General features: G+C 36.5%; 1 protein-coding gene across 2 annotated transcripts in view; it reads left to right on the forward strand.

Annotated features, from left to right (window-relative positions):
- The window catches only part of BRMS1L (BRMS1 like transcriptional repressor), a 71,158-nt gene that overhangs the window by 9,258 nt on the left and 44,983 nt on the right, over positions 1 to 16,917 (forward strand). For both annotated transcript variants that reach the window (XM_015459278.3, NM_001083428.1), the window contains exon 4: positions 472 to 551. In XM_015459278.3, the coding sequence (XP_015314764.1) occupies positions 472 to 551 (80 nt within the window). The remainder of the gene's footprint in view (positions 1 to 471; positions 552 to 16,917) is intronic.

Here is a 16,917-nt window from a genome sequence, read left to right on the forward strand (position 1 = left end):
TATATTAGTTTATACATTTAGTCTTCTTGGAAGCTTCGGACTCTGAATATAAGTAATAGTTAAAAAATAGTGGTTTCCATGGTTATGGTATCCAGTTGTTAGTTTGAGTATATATGATTGAGAAACCAGAGTTTTTTGACTCTTTCCCTTATGAATCCTGAGACATTGTTTTTCATAGGTGAAGAGTTTTATTTTTGTTTTAATCATTCTCTAACAAGCATTTAGAAATATTTTTTAGAAAAATGGGTAAGAACTAAAATTTGCAGTGTAGTTTCTCTCTAGCTCTTAGTTTTGTAGTCTTCTTTGACATATATTTTGACTGAGCCTTGTTATTTCTAGTTTTTAAAGGTAAAGTTAGACCCGCCAATTTCTTCTTGATTCATTTTATAAAATAGGACAGAATTCTTACAGGGAAGTGATAATGAAACTCCTTATTGCTAACATAATCAGAGTAATTGTGTTTGGTTGCAGGAATCTATAGAGAGCTCTGCTTAGAATCTGTAAAGAACAAATATGAATGTGAAATTCAAGCTTCTCGCCAGCATTGTGAGGTACTGTTATTTTGCTTAACTTTTAAGCTGATTTCAGTTCTTCAAGTCTTCTTCTGAGTGCAGCAGTTAAAAAAGTAAAATAAATGAAACAAAATTGAATAGTACTTTAGTTCAGCCCACTTATGCAATTTTTTTTTAATACAGTTTCACTGGAAGCTATATTGGAAATAGGACACAAAGAAAGAATCATACAAAAGAACTAAGTGATATAATTTTAGAAGTTTTGCAGCTGTCGCCTTAAAAAGACTTTGTAATGATTATGTCATCTGGCATCACCAAAAGTAGTATAATTAGGATAATGCTAAAGACGCAAAAAATGTATAACCGGTAGTTGTATTAATTTCTCAATTTTTTGATCTGTCTCCACATCTTAGGGCAAAATTCTCTATGGGGGAAAAATGGATTCTCTAGCACTGGAAAACATAGTGTTGATTTTGCAGATTACTTTTCATAAGACCTAGACAAGATCATAAATAACTAGTGAAAATAAGAACAAGTTCTATGATGATTCTTATCTTAATGTACCATATCTTTATAAACCATTAAAGTACTGGGAGTAGATAGATATAAAAATGATGGAGCTTGTGTCATTTTCTTGGTTATAACTGAGATGAAACATCTTTTGATGTTTACTGGCTGTTTGGGTTTTCTTTTCTAAGAAGTACCTGTACATATCTTTTACCTTTATGTTGAGCTTTTAGTCTTTTCCTCATTGACTGTAGAGAGTCTTCATATATTCTGGATACAAATGCACTGCTGGTTATAAGCTTTGCAAATATTTTTACCCAGGCAATGGGGAATCTTTTTCACTCTTTTTAATGACCTTTTAAACAAAATTTCACATTTTAATGTGGTTGAATTTATCATCTTTCCTTTATAATACTGTATATGTTTCTTGTGTTTTCCCCACTTTGAGTAAAACGATATGTTTTCTTTTAAAATTTGAAATTTTGCTTTTTGTTGCTAAACTATCTTTAATTCATTTTTGTGTGATTAAAGTATGGATCTAATTTTACTTCTTTGCTTATGGATAAGTGATCTCACTGTTTATTACATACTTCATTGTTTCCCCACTAATCAGCAATTCCATCTCTTTTTTATACCAAATATCCATGTGTGTGCTGGCTTGTTTTTAGCGTTTTTTCCATCTATTCCTGTGGTGTGTTTAGCTCCTCTTGCATCAGTATCACAATTTCTCTTTTTGCAGCTTTCATTCTAGTGAGATGATGACTCAATAGCCTAATAATTTTACCTTGCTCTTTTCCTTCTTACAGTTGTTATTATTATTAATTTTATTTGTTGTTTAGTAACAGCTTTTTTAAAATTACCTTTTTTACTTTTTATTTTCTGCTGCTGCATAAAAAAGTGAGTTTTATATATTGATACTATATCCAACCATGTTACCCTTTCTTAATTTAGAGTGTGAATAATATAAATAAATCATCATATAAGTAATAATGTGATTTGTGAATAATGCTGCAGTGAAAGTGATGTATATATTCTTTGCACCCTTGGTGAAGTTTAGTTGACCATACATGCATGGGTTTATTTTCAAGGCTCTCTATTTCTATTCCATTGGTCTAAGTTTTATTCTGGTACCATATTGTTATAATTACTGTAGTTTTATAATATGTTTTAAAATTAGGATGTGTGAGGCCTCCTCACATTTGTTCTTCCTCAAAATTGTTTTGGCTACTTGGGGTCCTTTGTATTTCCATATGAATTTTAGGATTGTTTTTTTATTGCTGTTAAAAAGTCATTGGAATTTTGATAGAGGTTACATTGATTTTTTTAAATTGCTTTGGGTAGTATGGACATATTAACAATAATAAGTCTTCCAACCCATGAACATGGGCTTTCTTTCCACTTATTTTTGTGTTTTCCTTAATTTCTTTCATCAGTGTTTTATATTGTCAGTATACAAATCTTTCACTTTAGTTTATTCCTAAGTATTTTATTATTTTAGATACTCTTGTAAATAAGATATTTAATTTCCCATATCTCCTTAATTCTATCAGTTTTTACTTTATATATGTGTGTGTATATATATATATAGAGAGAGAGGACTTCCCTGGTGGCTCAGACAGTAAAGCGTCTGTCTACAATGCAGGAGACCCGAGTTCGAGCCTGGGGTTGGGAAGATCCCCTGGAGCAGGAAAAGGCAATCCACTCCAGTACTATTGCCTGAAAAATCCCATGGACAGAGGAGCCTGGTAGGCTACAGTCTATGGGGTCGCAAAGAGTCGAACATGACTGAGGGAGAGGGAGAGGGAGAGAAAGAGAGTCTGTATTAGCACACACATATTAAAATTTTTGTATTATTAATGAGTGTAACATTTTATCCTTTTTTTATACACTTTTGTCTCTGTAACAGTGATTTTTGCCTTAAAGTCTATTTTGTCTTGACAGTTAAAGCAGGTACCCTAGTTTTATTTGGCTTGGCATCTGCCTGATAAGAGGTTTTTTCATTCTTTATTTTTTTTCATCTCTTCACTTTTTTCTGGCCTTGTATTTTAGGTGTATTACTTATAAATAACATATACCTTGATTTAAAATAAAACTATTCTAACAATTTTTGTCTTTTAACTGATAAATTTAGTCCAATTATTTTGGTATTTAAGTCCAACTTATTCTGTGTTTTTAATTTGTTCTTCTCTATCCTTTTTTAAAATTCTCTCCTGACCTTTTTTTGGTAAGTATGTGTGATTTATTGAGTTTTAAAATTACATCAGAAATTTATATCCTCTATTTCTATTTTATTGATTACCTCCACATTTTCCATTTCTATATTTTAAAGATTATCTTAAATTTTCAGTATACATACCTCCATTAGTAGAATCTAAATACCAATCAATAGCTCTGTTCTCCTCGATAAAATTCCTATATAAAGGACCTTAGAACTCTAACTGCAGTTACTCCCTCCCAAATTACAAGTTATAGTTCACAATTTCTCACCTTTCATACTTTAGATGAGATGTTACTTTGATCTCATAGATTTAGTTGTGTTTAAGTTTATACATAATTTATTAATACTAGTTACTTGTTCACTGTTTTTTAATTATTAAATTAATTAATTTGTCTGTATCAGATCTTAGTTGTGGCATGCGGAATCTTCACTGCTGCATGAAGGATCTTTGTGGTGCGCAGGCACTAGAGAGCGTAGGATCAGTAGTTGCCACATGCAGGCTTAGTTGCCTGGAGGCACATGGGATCTTAGTTCCCCAACCAGGGATTGAACCCGTATCCCCTGCATTGGAAGGTGGATTCTTAACCATTGGACCACCAGTGCAGCCCCTTGTTCATTATTTTTGAGTTGCAACCCTTCCCTGCAGGTTTATGTTTTGCTTTTTGAAGAATATCCTAGGCACTCCTTCCCTGAAAGTCTTTTAGTTCAGTTTTTATTTGTTCAAAATAGCTTTATTTGTAAACGTTGTGGAATAACAGTTTAGGGGGTTATAACACTCTAGGATGACAGTTACTTCCTGTTAATATTTTTAGGACCTTGCTTTCCACAGTCTGTGCTAGAAGCCTACAGTCATTTGTAGATATTTTTTTTCCCTTTCCCTCACTGGCTGCAAAGGCTCTTCTCTTTGTTGTTCTTCAATTTCTGTACTGTGTGTCTCCACAGGATTATTTTTCTCTCTTGACTTGGATTTGTTGTGACTTTTGCATCTCAGAATTTGTTTTCCATTAATTCTCTTTATGTTTTTTTTTTGTTTGTTTGGCCACGAGGCATGTGGGATCTTAGCTCCCTGACCAGGGATCAAACCTGCACCGCCTGCATTGCCAGGCGAAGTCTTAACCGCTGGACCGGCAGGGAAGTCCCTCCATTAATTCCAAAAATTTCTCAGCTGTTAACTTTTCTGGTATTGCCTCTCTTCCATTGTCTTTACTTCTGTCTTCTGGAACTCTAATAAGTCATATATGTAAGTCCTCATTCTGTCTTTCATACTGCTTAATAGTTAATTCATATTTTTATTCAGTAAGTCATTATCAGACATTCTTCAAAGCCTAATTCTGCTGTTTCTTATTTCTGCCAAACCTCACAGTTTGTTTGCTTATTTCATGATTCTGTAGGCTTTATTGGTAGGAATTCTGTGAGCCTTGGACAGAAGACGTGGCTCTTCAGGTTGTGTGTATGTGTGTGTGTGTGCATATGCTCAGTCACGTCTGACTCTTTGCAACCCTGTGGACAGTAGCCCTCCAGGCTGCTCTGTCCAGGATTCTCCAGGCAAGAATACTGGAGTGGGTTGCCATTTCCTCCTCCAGGGGATCTTCCCAACCCAGGGATCGAACCCTGTCTCTTGCATCTTCTGTATTGGCAGGCAGGTTCTTGACCACAGTGCCGCCTGGGAAGCCCCCTTTAAATAGTATCTGCTTTTTTTCTGCTGAATTTTTTTAGCCAGGTATCCTTATCTGCCACCAGCACATAACTGCTTTAGTTTTTTGGCTTGGGATTTTCTGTGTTTAAATCTCAGATATGTAGAAATCAGACCTGAGATGATATATGTTTAGGGAAAACTTTTTTCTCCGCTTATGCTCTGTGCTGAATTTTCCTCAGGTGGATCGTTTTAAGTCAGCCTTTTCATAAAATGTAGTAACCCTTCAGAACCATACAGGGATCTCAGCTACCTCCAAGATCTTTCTCTTTTAACCAAACAGTCACTAAAAACCATGCCTCCTCTGTTCAGTAACCAACAAATACCCTCAAGGAAACCACAGTTTCAGTATCAGGTTAGCGTGCTGGTTTCTAGCTCCTTGTTTATGTTTGATCCTTGGGGATATATCTTATTTTCTTGAGAGATTAGCTATATTTTTAAAAAGATTTTGTGGTATTCTATCTAGAATGTCTAGATGTGTTGGGAGTTTTATTTAGTTTTGTTTTTTTGTGAATATCTAGTGCACTACATTGCCATAGATAAAAGTCAACAAGATACATTTAAGTAATGTTTTTTCTTAGGCAATTGTATTGATATTCTCTCTCTTCCATCGTGTTTCAGCTTTAGAAAGTCCTCACTTCTTCACAGAGATGCTGAATAGTTACCTCAATTTCTTCTGGTTTAGTTATGGTTTGATATTTTAAATGTTTAATATATAATTACTATTATAATTAATCTGTTTAATTATATAACTAATTTGAAAATACTCGTCAGTAGTTCAAGGACATTTTTAGATAGGAAATAGAAGGTGAATAGGAGCTTTAAATATTTAGAGTGTTATGTGTTTTGTATTCACTTTCATTTTAATGCTTACAACAATTTTATAGAATAGGAATTGTCTTGATTGTTACGAATGGGTTAACAAAGACTCAGAGAGGTTAAATAATTTGCTTGGGAGTCACACAGTTAATAAGCAGCAGAACAAGGATTGAAACCCTTGTTTTTCTAGTTATTTATGTGGTTTAGTGTTAAATCTGAACTTTCTCATATAAGGCTTTGTATCTGCTTATTCCTTAGTTCTTCATTTGACTCATTTATTAATAATGGAAACAACCCCTGGGACGAGGGAAGTGGGAAGAAGGAAGACACACTGCTAGTTGTCAGAATAAAAGATTGATTAGCAGCAGATAGAAAAGAGGGGCCAGGGCCAGAGACTAGACAGGTTCACGCAGGTATGCACACAGAGAGTATTCCAAAAACCACAGAGGCAATCAAGGCAGCAGATGGTTTGTGTCAAATTAAGGAAGAAAATCATATTTATAGAATACTGTAATGTGCCTGAAACACTAAGATGGGTAGAGATGCTTTATTTAGGTTATCTCATTTAAGCCTCCCCATAGAGCTGGAAATGAGTTTTAAGATGTGATGGCAGGTGGTAGCAAGGTTTCAGCCAGGCCCTTAGGGTTCAGGGTTAGCATTCCTATTTTTAAAAATTGGTGAGAGCTCTTCAGAGCTCTGATTTTTTTTGGTTTTCAATTCATTTGATTATTTTCTTTCTGATTATAACATTAATAAGTGTTTGATGAGAAAACTTGAGAAATAAGTCTAAAGAAGAGAATAAAAGCAACCATAATTTACTAAGCAGAAGTAATTACTGTTAATAAGTGTGCATGCATTCTCAGTTGCTCAGTCATATCCAACTTTTTGTGACCCCATGAACTGTAGCCCACCAGGTTCCTCTGTCCATGGGATTTCCCAGGCAAGAATACTGGAGTGGGTTGTCATTTCCTTCTTCAGGGGATCTTCCCAACCCAGGGATTAAACCTGAATCTCCTGCATACAGGCAGATTCTTTATCACTGAGCCACCTGGGAAGCCCTAATTGTGCGTATGTTTGTATAATTGTTTTTCACATAGCTGGCGTGAGTCTATGTATACTATTTGTATTCTAACTTTTTTATAAGCAGCATTTCATAAGCATATCTTTATTGCTCTAAATACTTTTTTTTTAAAGGGTCATTTTGTGTTTTTTGTTTATTTTTAAAAGAAGATGGTTCTTATAAGGCGCTAGCCTGCCATCTTCTTGATCAGCTGGCCCCCCCAAAAAGGTCTCTTTCTTGCCTCAGCCCCTTATCTCTCAGATTCATTGGCCTGTTGTGCAGTGAGCAGAACAAGCATGGACTCAGTATCAATTTGGCTTAGCCAGCCAGGATCCTGCTGCTTGTGGCTAGCTGATCCTAATCAAGGAATATTGGGGCAAGACCCTAGCAGCTGCTGGGACCGTTTGTCCAGAGGTTCTTTCCTTCAAGATTCCCTGCAGTGGCCTGGCTGCCCCCAGTGCTTGGCAGTTGAGAAAAGGAACAGACAAACTTCTACTAGTTGACAGACTGGGATTTTGTTTGTAGGGTTTCATTAACGACAAACCCAGCCCTGTGTGAGATAGGTCTATAATCTCTTCAGAAACTTGACATCTTCCAACTCAGTTCAAAATTGAGTGAGCATCCAGGAAACCACTGGCTCATTCACTGCTCTGATGAACCCGGAACCCAGAACAATACAGAGTTATGCACTTAAAGCTCAGAAAAGGATGCAGAACAGTACGTGTAAGATCAAGCCACGCTCCTTAGCACTTTAAGAGTTCAAGCCATGAGCCTTTGGAGTGGGAGCACTGGCTCCAAGACCCTAGGCTACTAGAGACCTAACCCTAGGTGGAATCAAATAAAACTCACACAAAGGAAACCTCTGGAATACAAGACCCTGCATCACCCAACCACCAGTAGCACCCTGTGCAGGACACCTCATCTAAACAACAAACAAAACAAAAAATACAAACCAAATCATCAGCAGACAGGAGTACTGCCTCATCTAGCCTTGCCCATCCGAGGAAAAACAAACAAATAAACACACAGCACAAATCTCACCCTGTATGAAGCTTACACAAACCACTGGGACCAACCTTAGGTGGGCAGAAACCAAAAGGAAGGAAGAATTCAGCCTTGAAGCCTGGAAAAAGAAGACCTCAAGCACAGTAAGTTAAAAAAGAAAAAATGAAAAGGCAGAGAAATACCACACAAACGGAGGAACAAACTAGAAACAAAGAAGTCCAAATAAATGAAGAGGAAATAGGCAAACTACCTGAAAAAGAATTCAGAATAATGATAGTAAAGATGATCAAAAACCTTGAAAACAAGATGGAGAAAATGCAAGAATCAATTAACAAAGACCTAGAAGAATTAAAGAATAAACATGCAGAGACAAACAACAAAATTACTGAAATTAAAAATACTCTATAAGAAATTCAGTTCAGTTCAGTCACTCAGTCGTGTCCGACTCTTTGTGACCCCATGAATCACAGCACGCCAGGCCTCCCTGTCCATAACCGTCTCCTGGAATTCACTCAAATGCAATGTCCGTCGAGTTGGTGATGCCATCCAGCCATCTCATCCTCTGTCGTCCCCTTCTCCTCCTGCCCCCAATCCCTCCCAGCATCAGAGTCTTTTCCAATGAGTCAACTCTTCGCATGAGGTGGCAAAAGTACTGGAGTTTCAGCTTTAACATCATTCCTTCCAAAGAAATCCCAGGGCTGATCTCCTTCAGAATGGACTGGTTGGATCTCCTTGCAGTCCAAGGGACTCTCAAGAGTCTTCTCCAACACCACAATTCAAAAGCATCAATTCTTCGGCACTCAGCTTTCTTCATAGTCCAACTCTCACATCCATACATGACCACTGGAAAAGCTATAGCCTTGACTAGACAAACCTTTGTTGGCAAAGTAATGTCTCTGCTTTTCAATGTGCTGTCTAGGTTGGTCATAACTTTTCTTCAAAGAATTAGTAGCAGAATATCTGAAGCAGAAGAATGAATCAGTGAGCTGGAAGATAAAATGGTGGGAATAACTTCGGAAGAGCAGAATAAAGTAAAAAGAATGAAAAGAACTGAGGATAGTCTCAGAGACCTCTGGGACCATATCAAATGCTCCAACATTTGAATTATAGAGGTCCCAGAAGAAGAAGACAAAAAGAAAGGGTATGAGAAAATTTTTGAACAGATTACAGTTGAAAATTTCCCCAACATGGGAAAGGAAATAGTCAATCAAGTGTAAGAGGCACAAAGAGTCCCATACAGGATAAACCCAAGGAGAAACACGCTAAGACACATACTGATCAAACCAACAAAGACTAAACACAAAGAAAGAATATTGAAAGCAGCAAGGGAGAAGCAACAAGTAACATACAAGGGAAACCCTATATGCTTAACAGCTGATCTTTCAGCAGAAACTCTGTAGGCCAGAAGGGAATGGCAAGATATATTTAAAGTACTGAAAGGGAAAAATCTACAACCAAGATTACTGTACCCAACAAGGATCTCATTCAGAATTGATGGAGGAATAAAATGCTTTTCAGACAAGAAAAAGTTAAGGGAATTCAGTACCACCAAACCAGCTTTACAACAAATGTTAAAGGGACTTATATAGTCAAGAAATACAAGAGAAGAAAAATGACCTACAAAATCAACCCCAAACAATTAAGAAAATGGCAATAGGAACATTTATATCAATAATTACTTTAAATGTAAATGAATTAAATGCTCCAACCAAAACACACAGACTGGCTGAATGGATACAAAAACAAGACCACTATATATGCTGTCTACAAGAAATCCACTTCAGATCTCAAGACACATATAGACTGAAAGTGAGAGGATGAAAAAGTATATTACATGCAAATGGAAAGCAAAGCTGGATTAGCAATCCTCATGTCAGACAAAATAGACCTTAGAATAAAGAAGACTACAGGAGTTAAGGAAGGACACTACATAATGATCAAAGAATCAATTCAAGAGAAAGATATAACAATTGTAAATATCTATGCACCCAACATAGGAGCACCACAATGCTATGACGCTAAATATCAGTTACAAGAAAAAAACTGAAAGAAACACAAACACATGGAGATTAAACAACATGTTTCTAAATAAACAACAGATTACTGAAGAAATCAAAAGGGAAATCAAAAAATTTCTAGAAACAAATGACAAAACACAACTCAAAACCTATGGGATGCAGCAAAAGCCATTCTAAGAGGGAAGTTTATAGCAATACAATCCTACCTTAATAAACAAGAAGAACATTGAATAGACAATCTAACTTTACACCTAAAACAACTGGAAAAAGAAGTACAAAACCCCCCCCAAATTAGTAGAAGCAAAGAAATCATAAAGATCCAAGCAGAAATAAATGAAAAAGAAATGAAAGAAACAGTAGTAAAGATTAATAAAACTAAAAGCTGGTTCTTTGAGAAGATAAACAAAATTGACAAACCTTTAGCCAGACTAATCAAGAAAAAAAGAAGAATCAAATCAACAAAATTAAAAATGAAAAAGGAAACATTACAACAAACAGTAGAGGAATACAAAGGATTATAAGAGAGTATTATGAGCAACTATATGGCACTAAAATGGATAACCTGGAAGAAATGGATGGATTCTTAAAAAAATTCAATTTTCCAAGACTGAACCAGAAAGAAATTATGAACAACCCAATTACAAGCACTGAAATTGAAGCTGTGATCAAAAATCTCCCAAAAAACAAAAGCCCAGGACCAGATGGCTTCATGGGAGAATTCTGTCAAACATTTAGAGAAGAACTAATGCCTATCCTTCTAAAATTCTTTAAAAAAATTGCAGAGGAAAGAACACTTCCGAACTCATTCTACGAGGCCACCATCACCTGATACCAAAACCAGACAAAGACAACACAAAAAAAGAAAACTACAGGCCAATATCACTGATGAACATAGATGCAAAAATCCTCAACAAAATTTTAGCAAACAGAATTCAGCAACACATCAAAAAGCTTATATACTATGATCAAGTTGGGTTTATTCCAGGGATGCAAGAATTCTTCAATATATGAAAATCAATCAATGTGATACACCATATAAACAATTTGAAAGATAAAAACCATATGATCATCTCAATAGATGCAGAAAAAGCCTTTGACAAAACTCAGCACCCATTTATGATTAAAACTCTTCAGAGTGGGCACAGAAGGAACCTACCTCAACATAGTAAAAGCCATATATGATAAGCCTACGGCAAACATTATTCTCAATGGTGAAAAACTGAAAGCATTCCCCCTGAGATCAGGAACAAGATAAGGGTGTCCACTTTCTCAACTATTATTCAACATAGTTCTGGAAGTCCTAGCTACAGAAATCAGAGAAGAAAATATGGGGAGGGAGGAGGGTTCAGGATGGGGAACACATGTATACCTGTGGCGGATTCGTTTTGATGTATGGCAAAACCAATACAATATTGTAAAGTTAAAAAATAAAATAAAAAAAAATAAAGAAGTAAACCTCTGACTGTTTGCAGATGACATGATACTGTACATAGATAGCCCTAAAGATAGTATCAGAAAATTACTAGAGCTAATCAGTGAATTTCTCAGAGTTGCAGGATACAAAATCAATATGCCAAAATCACTGGCATTTCTGTATACTAGCAATGAAAATCAGAGAAATTAAAGAATCAATCCCATTCACCATTGCAACAAAAAGAATTAAATATCTAGGAATAAACTTACTTAAGGAGACAAAAGAACTGTACACAGATAATTATAAGACACTAATGAAAGAAATCAAAGATGACATAAACAGATGGAGAGATATTCCATGTTCCTGCATAGGAAGAATCAATATTATCAAAGTGACTATACTACCAAATGCGATCTACAGATTCAGTGTGGATCCCTATCAAATTACCAGTAGCATTTTTCACAGAACTAGAACAAAAAATTTCACAATTCAAATGGAAACACAACAGACCCTGAATAGCCAAAGCAGTCTTGAGAAAGAAGAATGGAGCTGGACGAATCAACCTTTCTGACTTCAGATTATACTACGAAGCTCCAGTCATCAAGATAGTATGGTACTGGCACAAAAACAGAAATATAGACCAATGGAACAAGATAGAAAACCCAGAAAAAAACCCATGAACCTATGGGTACCTTATTTTTGACAAAGGAGGCAAGAATATACAATGGGGCAAAGACAGCCTCTTTGATAAATGGTGCTGGGAAAACTGGATAGCTGCATGCAAAAGAGTGAAATTAGAACACTTCTTAACACCATATACAAAGATAAACTCAAAATGGATTAAAGACCTAAATGTAAGACAAGAAACTATAAAACTTTTAGAAGAAAACATAGGCAGAAAACTCTACATAAAGCAAGATCCTCTATGACCCACCTCCTAGAGTAATGGAAATAAAACAAAAGTAAACAAGTGGGACCTAATTAAACTTAAAAGCTTTTGCATAGCAAAGGAAATTATAAGCAAGGTGAAAAGACAACCCTCAGAATGGGAGAAAATAATAGCAAGTGAAACAACGGACAAAGGATTAATTTCCAAAATATACAAGCAGCTTGTACAACTCAATGCCAGAAAAACAAACAACCCAATCATGAAGTGGGAAAAAGGCCTAAACAGTCATTTCTCCAAAGAAGACATACAGACACATGAAAAGATGCTCAACATCGCTCATTATTCAGTTCAGTTCAGTTCAGTTGCTCAGTCGTGTCCAACTCTTTGCAACCCCATGAATCGCAGCACGCCAGGCCTCCCTGTCCATCACCATCTCCCGGAGTTCACTCAGACTCACGTCCATCGAGTCAGTGATACCATTCAGCCATCTCATCCTCTGTCCTCTTCTCCTCCTGCCCCCAGTCCCTCCCAGCATCAGAGTCTTTTCCAATGAGTCAGCTCTTCGCATGAGGTGGCCAAAGTACTGGAGTTTCAGCTTTAGCGTCATTCCTTCCAAAGAAATCCCAGGGCTGATCTCCTTCAGAATGGACTGGTTGGATCTCCTTGCAGTCCAAGGGACTCTCAAGAGTCTTCTCCAACACCACAGTTCAAAAGCATCAATTCTTCGGCATTCAGCTTTCTTCACAGTCCAACTCTTGCATCCATACATGACCACTGAAAAAGCTATAGCCTTGACTAGACGGACCTTTGTTGGCAAAGTAATGTCTCTTCTTTTGAATATGCTATGTAGGTTGGTCATAACTTTTCTTCCAAGGAGTAAGCATCTTTTAATTTCATGGCTGCAGTCACCATCTGCAGTGATTTTGGAGCCCCCCAAAATAAAGTCTGACACTGTTTCCACTGTTTCCCCATCTATTTCCCATGAAGTGATGGGACCAGATGCCATGATCTTCGTTTTCTGAATGTTGAGCTTTAAGCCAACTTTTTCACTCTCCTTTTTCACCTTCATCAAGAGGCTTTTGAGTTCCTCTTCACTTTCTGCCATAAGGGTGGTGTCATCTGCATATCTAAGGTTATTGATATTTCTCCTGGCAATCTTGATTCCAGCTAGTGTTTCTTCCAGTCCAGCGTTTCTCATGATGTACTCTGCATAGAAGTTAAATAAGCAGGGTGACAATATACAGCCTTGACGTACTCCTTTTCCTATTTGGAACCAGTCTGTTGTTCCATGTCCAGTTCTAACTTTTGCTTCCTGACCTGCATACAAATTTCTCAAGAGGCAGATCAGGTGTTCTGGTATTCCCATCTCTTTCAGAATTTTCCACAGTTTCTTGTGATCCACACAGTCAAAGGCTTATTATTAGAGAAATGCAAATCAAAACTGCAATGAGGTACCACCTCACACTGGTCAGAATGGCTGCTATCAAATAGTCTACAAACAATAAATGCTGGAGAGGGTGTGGAGAAAAGGGAATGCTCTTGCACTGTTGGTGGGAATGTAAATTGATACAGCCACTATGGAAGACGGTATGGACATTCCTTAAAAAACTAGGAATAAAATCAGAATAAAACCAACATATGACCCAGCAATCCCACTCCTAGGCATATCCAAAACTGAAATAGACACATGTATGCCATTGTTTATAGCAGTACATTTGTAATAGGTAGAACATGGAAGCAACCAAGATGTCCATTGACAGATGAATGGAAAAAGAAGTTGTGGTACATACACACAATGGAATATTACTAAGCCATAAAAAGGAATGCATGTGAGTCACTTCTGATGAGGTGGATGAACCAAGAACCTATTATATAGAGTGAAGTGAGTCAGAGAGAGGAAGATAAATATTGTATTCTAATGCATATATGGAATCTAGAAAAATAGTACTGAAGAATTTATTTACAGAGCAGCAGTGGAGAAACAGAGAATGGACTTATGGACATTGGGAGAGGGCAGGAGAGGGTGAGGTGTATGAAGAGAGTAACATGGAAACTTACATTACTATATGTAAAATAGTTAGCCAACAGGATTTTGCTGTATGGCTCAGGAAACTCAAACAGTGGCTCTGTATTAACCTAGAGGGATGGGGTGGGGAGGGAGATGGGAGGGAGGTTCAAAAGGGAGGGGATATATGTATACCTGTGGCTGACTCATGTTGAGGTTTGACAGAAAATAGTAAAATTCTGTAAAGCAATTATCCATCAATAAAAAAAAAATTTTTTTTCTTCTAGTTTTATGAAGATGTAATTGACGTATAGCACTGTGTAAGTTTAAAGTGTGCATCATAGTGATTTAATTTATAAGCATCATGATATCATGAGTTTAATGGGCAGCCATCATCTCATATAGATACAAAATTAAAAAATAGAAAAATAAATTTTTCCTTGTGATGAAAACTTTTAGGATTTACTCTTAACAACTTTTGTATATAACACACAGTGGTGTTAATTAATCATGTTGTACTTGTTTATTTTATAACTGGAAGTTTGTATCTTTGGATGGCCTTCAACCAGATTCCCCCTCCCTAAATACTTTTAAAAATCTGCTTTTACTGGGTAATGTGTGTACATATTTCTGAAAGCACAGGCTTGTAATGCAAAACAGCAGTCTCACTCCCATCTCTGTGTTCTACATGCAAGCAGCAATTGTCTATGTAAATCTTTTATCTACTGCTTCTGGAGTTTAGCCTCATTTCTAAATAATACCAGTTTTGGATAGTACCTTTTGAAAGCTGAGGATTCCATAATAGTTCCCCTTATCTCATTCTTCTGATATTGTTATGTCATAATTTTTGTTTTTGTTGTAACAATAATTATTTTTTACTGATCCCAGAGTTATGCTTTGCTTAAACGTCCCTTCTTGTACAACTGTGTTTTTTTAACCTTGGAATTAATTGCTTCATTTATTGTTTGTTAGTTTTCTCTTGTTTATCAGTTCTCCCCAGAGACTCGAGCAGATTTATGAAAACCCCCAGTGCCATTTTCCACATGGTCAGATGCATCAGGTAATCCGTGAGACCCATTTCCTTCTGGAGTTCTTCATCCTGGGAGCAAGTCTTCCATCCCTGGACCCCGTTCCTTTCTGCTCCATCTTTCAGATACTTTCTATGCCAGCTGCATCTCTGTCTTCATGGGTATCTCTTCACAAGTAAAGTAATTCCCTTTACTTCTTTCCCTGCTAGTCTTGCTTTCTTTTTTCAGTTTTGTTGAGTAGCTTCTTGGGAAAAAGTGTATAGAAGTTAGTTGTTTGAGACTTCTTGTATTGGTTATCTATTGCTTTATAATAAATTACTCCAAAATTTAGTCACTTGAAACAGTAATAAGCATTTTATTTTTCAGTCTTTATGGTCAGGAACTTGGGAGCAAATTAGCTGGGTGGTTCTGGCTCAGGGAATCACATGAAATTGCAGTGAAGAGGTCAGCCAGGGAAGCAGCTATTTGAAGGCTTGACTGGGACTGCAGGAACTGCTTCTACGGTGACTGACTTAAAGACTGGCAGGTTGTTGCTGGTTGTTAGTTGGAAGCCTTATTCCCATAGGCCTCTCCACAGGCTTACTGAGGGCCCCCATGACCTTGTGACTAGCTTCTCTGGGAGTGAATGGTTTACAAGAGCAAGATAGAAGTGACAGTGTTTTTAATAACCTAGATTTCTGCCACGTTCTGTTCCTTACAGATGAGTCATTAAGTCCTGCCCACTTTCAGGGAGACAGGAATTAGGGTCCAGCTTTTGAAGGGAGGCATGTCAAAGATTTATTGGACATGTTTTAAAACCCTTAACATCTTTCATGTCCAGAACCATCTTTTAACTCACCCTTCAGAGTATGGAATTCTAGATGTAAGTAATGATGTTTCCTCAGAATTTTGAAGGCATTTTTCCATTGTCTTCTAGCCTCTAGTATTGCTTTGAGAAGCCTGTTACCATTGTGAATCTTGATCCTCTGTACATGACCTGTTTTCTTCCTGAATAGCTGTAAGATGTTTTCTTTATCCTTGATGCTATGGAACAGCAAGGTGATATGTGCTTCTCTTTTCATTCATGTGAATACTCAGAGGAACATTTATATCAGGAAACATATCTTTTGCTCTGAGAAGTTTCTTACATTGTTTCTTCTCCATTATTTTCTGTTTTCTCATTTTGGAACTCTTCCTGGTTAGCTGCTGAACCCCCAAGATTGATCTTTGAATTTTTTTATATTTCATATATATATTATATTATTACATAGTATTTAGATCTTATATATTATATTTTTATTGTACTTCCCTCCACCTTTTCCCTTCATTCTTATTTTATTCTTTTTAAGAGTGTATTCAACTTTCTTTTCCAATCCTTTTACTAAATATTTTATTTCCATTCTGTATTTAATTTCCAAAAGCCCTTATGTCCTCTGATTACCCATTTTTTATACTTTTTCCAACTCCTGTTCTTTTCTCATGGGTGTAATCTCATCCTTTTATGGGTATTAAATGCAGTTGTTTTAAACTTTTTTTTTCTGTATCTTGACTTGTTCCTGTTTGTTTATACTTCTTTTTTGTTCATTTGTCTCTCTGTGTTTCATTTTGATGCTTTTCACAAATAACTAGCCACCTTTGGCCATCATTCATATCTAGGAGTGAGTCAATATAATCTGCCTGTGTGCAGAGCTTGTCAGCTGCTGAGCTCTAGAAGTTTTCTTCTCACTGGTGAGCCTTTCTCTCTTTAGGGCTTCCCATGTATTTTCCCCT

Source organism: Bos taurus, chromosome 21 (assembly GCF_002263795.3).
Source record: "Bos taurus isolate L1 Dominette 01449 registration number 42190680 breed Hereford chromosome 21, ARS-UCD2.0, whole genome shotgun sequence".
NCBI lineage: Eukaryota > Metazoa > Chordata > Mammalia > Artiodactyla > Bovidae > Bos > Bos taurus.